General features: G+C 40.0%; 1 protein-coding gene across 1 annotated transcript; it reads left to right on the forward strand.

Moving 5' to 3' along the window:
• Positions 1–247: 247 nt before the first annotated feature.
• On the forward strand, positions 248–4,054 carry LOC123944702 (pre-mRNA-splicing factor 18-like). Its single transcript, XM_046010056.1, is given in 2 exon segments — positions 248–263; positions 3,489–4,054. Coding segments are annotated over 2 exon segments (582 nt in total).
• The last annotated feature ends 229 nt before the right edge of the window (positions 4,055–4,283 follow it).

Raw genomic sequence — 4,283 nt, forward strand, 5'->3', positions numbered from 1 at the left:
ATAAGTACAGAGGGAATGCAGGTGCCCTACAGAGGCAACTAAAATACTAAAGCCAGCAATATATACCTGCAAGGCTATTTTAAAAGTCAATGTAAGGGAAGCCTGTTTAAACTTTAATGACACTGACTGACATTGTCCTCTGAATTCCTTGGCAAAAGATACTTGAATTCAGGGAGGTTTGTAGCATAGCTCAGTAACAGTTAAGAACTGTCTAAGAGATTTGCAAAGAGGGGGTGAAGCAGCAGCCATGTTGAACCAGGAAGGTAGGGAGAAGCTCAGATGACATGTTGGGTGCAACCATAGGGCCTGCAGCCACTTCAGCTCTTGGTTAATGTCTGCCTTGAGGGTCTGTGACCCCCTAGACCAGGAGTATCTAATAAGCTCTGTGGAGAAGAGCACTAGCTCTGGGAGTGACTTATATAACTGAAGTTGGAGGTCAAGGTGGGAAGGAGCTGAAATGGGTTCCAGCTGGCCCTCATGACTTTGGTTTGTCTTTGCTGTCTCCTACTTTATGTCCATGTTTCCCCCTTCACTTGCTGTGTGGCTAACATCACCCAACACCAGGCATAGAAGTAACAGTCTCACACAGCCTATTTAACCAGCTCTGTCCATGTGTGTGGTCAAATCCTACAATAAATTCTTCTTTTTTTTTTTTTTTTTTTTTTTTGCCTCATTCTTAGAACTTTTGTTTCTCCTAGCAGACTCTAAGTCATGCAGCATTAAATCCAAATTGTCTTTTCTTAGTAGGGGTCCGTGTGTAAAGATTGAAGGTCCTGGCATAGAAACATGCATCTTATTTCTGAGAGCCAATAAATCAGGTGTTGTTTTTTAGATAAGTGATGAAAGGAAGGGAAAGAAGACAGTCTCAAACACAGGTTGACAAATGAAAGCCCATAGACAAACCAGACCCACTGCCTGTTTTTGTAAAGTTTTATTGAGACACAGCCATGCCCTTTTGTTTACTTATTACTTATGACTGATTTTGTGATGTAAGAACAGAGTTGTGTAATGAGAGATGGTGTGGTCTACAAAACCTAGAATATTTATTATCTGACCTTTTACAGAAAAAAGTTTTCTGACCCCTGTTCTTGACCTTAAAGATGGAATCCTTTCTTATATAAAGGTCTTTCAACAAATGATTATGAAAATTTGGGGTCTTTATAAAATATACTGATATAGTTATAATGTAAATTGCCATACATTAATCATTTACTTTGTGCTAGACACTCTTAAATATAAAAACATCATTATAGTTGCTCCACACAGAAATATACTTTACAGACTAATAATCAGAAGTTTAAAGAACCTATTAAGTTTCTTAGGATCACACAACTATAGTGACAGAGTCAGTATTAAAACCCAAATTCTATTCTAATTTTTAACCTTAAAGTCTCTTCTGGCATTATTTATGTTATTTAGTGGAGTCTTAATACTGCCTAAAGCTCACTAAACTAATACTTTACAACAGCAAAAATAAGAAGGATTTGATAGAATTACAAGTAAAATTAAAAACATAACCTTATACATAACTAACCATAATATGATGCTATGTCTTTGAAATGCTTAACAGATAAAACAGAAATATAATTAAAATACCTATAAAAATGCTATAATGTTTAATAACAGCATCTTGAGTAATACTCTTATTTATTAGCTCACTTCTCCTTACCTATTTATGTATAATTTGAACGTTCTTCCAACCTATTCCTGTTTCTAACAATGACTGTCCATTTTGAATACACCAAGATTTCACTCACAAAAAATCCTTGGAAACTATATAGCTATATTTCATTTTTTTAAATATTGTCATGTAACAAATCAAGGCCTATTTCAAACATTCTGTTTAAAGGTTAAGATAAAATCTGAGTAAATCTTATTCCATGCTGCCAGATAACATAACAGTTTAAGCAATTTTATGATACATTTTGTGCTGTTCATCACTGATCTTCATTGAGATTAGAAAACTCTTGGCTTTGGGGTACAATTGATGGTCCCATTCTGTTATCAGCATTACTTAGCTTTTGAAATGTACCCTGTGTTTCTATTTTTTCCCTTTAAATGCTCATTCCCTGTTTCTCTTCCTTTCCCTCTCTGTGCACTGCTTTTTCCTTTACTCTATCCTCTGGAAGGCGAGTTGAAAAAACTCCTGTTTTGCAAGGTACATTTGAAGACTAGTTAGGGAATGATGGCACTGATTCATTCTGGCTCACAGCTACTTCTAATCACTGGGCTAGCGACTTTATCTTTCGGAAATTGATTTGCTTCCTAAAATGTAGGGCATATCAGTTAATGGAGTTGAATCTGAGGGAGACCTACCCTGTACAAAAGCCCATTCTTTAAAAGAGCAGAGATCCAGTTCTGAAAAAACGTCGTGACTATGGTGTTAGAAATTACCCAAAAGCACAGAAACACTGAGGCCAACATGGACAGACAAGGACAAAATAGAAAGGGATTAGATGCAATACTAAGCAGAGAAAAAGATATTTGAAAGTGCAAAGAAGAGAAATTAAGAAAAGGAAAATGAAGGAAAAATCAACTGTGAATCCTCCCTGTTGCCATTGGGCCACATGGAAGAAAATGATACTTAAGATGATGTTTTTGTGGCAAGAGCAGTTCTGTGATAGTTATCAAACCATTCTGTACACCTACAAATCCAACAGGAGATCAAAGAGAAGAAGAGCAGCAATTCTAGAAACAGAAAATCAATCACCTTCTGAAAGGAAGGGCATGCGGAGAAGTGAATTGGAAACAACAGGAAGATAGACCGCAGGGGGAGGGGCCGGCTCCGGACAAGTGGCGGAACAGCAAAGCACAAAATCAGAACTTTTTTTTTTTTTAAGATTTTATTTATTTATTTGACAGAGAGAGAGATCACAAGTAGGCAGAGAAGCAGGCAGAGAGAGAGGAAGCAGGCTCCCCACCGAGCAGAGAGCCCGATATGGGGCTCCTTCCCAGCAGGTCCTGGGATCATGACCTGAGTGGAAGGCAGAGGCTTAACCCACTGAGCCACCCAGGTGTCCCCAAATCAGAACTTTTAAAAGTCTGCTCCATTGAGGGATATTGCTCCAGAGACCAAGTGGGGGTGGAGCCTTCCCGGGGACAATGTGGTCTCAGGCCCCACGGGTTCACAGAAGGATCGGGGTTGTCTGAGTGTACCAGAGCTTGCAGGTATTAGAGCAGGGAAGCCACCTACAGAGATGGAGCCAAGGAGTGAGCTCTTAGCTCGGGGTTACCTTAAGCTGTGATCCATGGCATAGTCAGACCACTGCTGTTTGAGCAGGGACCCCACAAGTGGCAGATCTGGGGAGAACCCCCTAGAAGAGTGGAGTGGCAGGAATCTGCTGGGTTTGGAGACTCCAAAGGGGGCTGTGCACCAACAGAAATGCTCAGTCACAGGGGGGATGAGCTCAGAGTGGGGCCAGAGACCAGGGAGATGGGAGTGATTGAGTGCTTTTCTCCAAAGGCACATTGAGGAATGGGGCCCTGAGGAGAACCAATCAGATTATTCAGAGAAACTGATTATGATACTTTTCAACGTTTAATAAAAATAGAGATCCTCACACCAGAAGTTAACAAGAGATTGAGGAATGATCTGAAAGCAGCTTTGGATAAGATCGAGCAGCATTATCTCAGTGAGCTTGTGGGTAATCAGGAGTCTGGAGAGGAAGACACACAGAATGATTTGAACATTCATGAAGAAAACACCACAACTGAAGAGTTAGAGGCATTGGGAGAGTCTTTAGGAAAAGGGGATGATCATAAGGACATGGACATCATTACAAAGTTCCTTAAGTTTCTTCTTGGTGTTTGGGCTAAAGAATTGAATGCTTGAGAAGATTAAGTGAAGGGCAATGTGCAGGGCAAACTGAACAGTGCTACTCAAAAACAAACCAAGTCCTATCTCAGATCCCTTTTCAGAAAGCTATGGAAAAAGAATCTTCCTGCTGATATTAAAGAATCCATAACAGATATTATTAAATTCATGTTGCAGAGAGAATATGTAAAGGTACATTACCATGCTGTGCATCAATATTATGGTTATGAGCTTATCTAGGTTGTGTATGCATAATATGTTCATTTGATGTGGAAGTATTTTACATAGGAGCTTTAAGAATAAATGTGAAATGAATTAGTAGTAAAAAACAAAACAGGGCGCCTGGGTGGCTCAGTGGGTTGAGCCACTGCCTTCAGCTCAGGTCATGATCTCAGGGTCCTGGGATCGAGTCCTGCATCGGGCTCTCTGCTCAGCAGCGAGCCTGCTTTCCTCCCTCTCTCTCTGCCTG

This window comes from Meles meles, chromosome 1, assembly GCF_922984935.1.
Source record: "Meles meles chromosome 1, mMelMel3.1 paternal haplotype, whole genome shotgun sequence".
Taxonomy (NCBI): Eukaryota; Metazoa; Chordata; class Mammalia; order Carnivora; family Mustelidae; genus Meles; species Meles meles.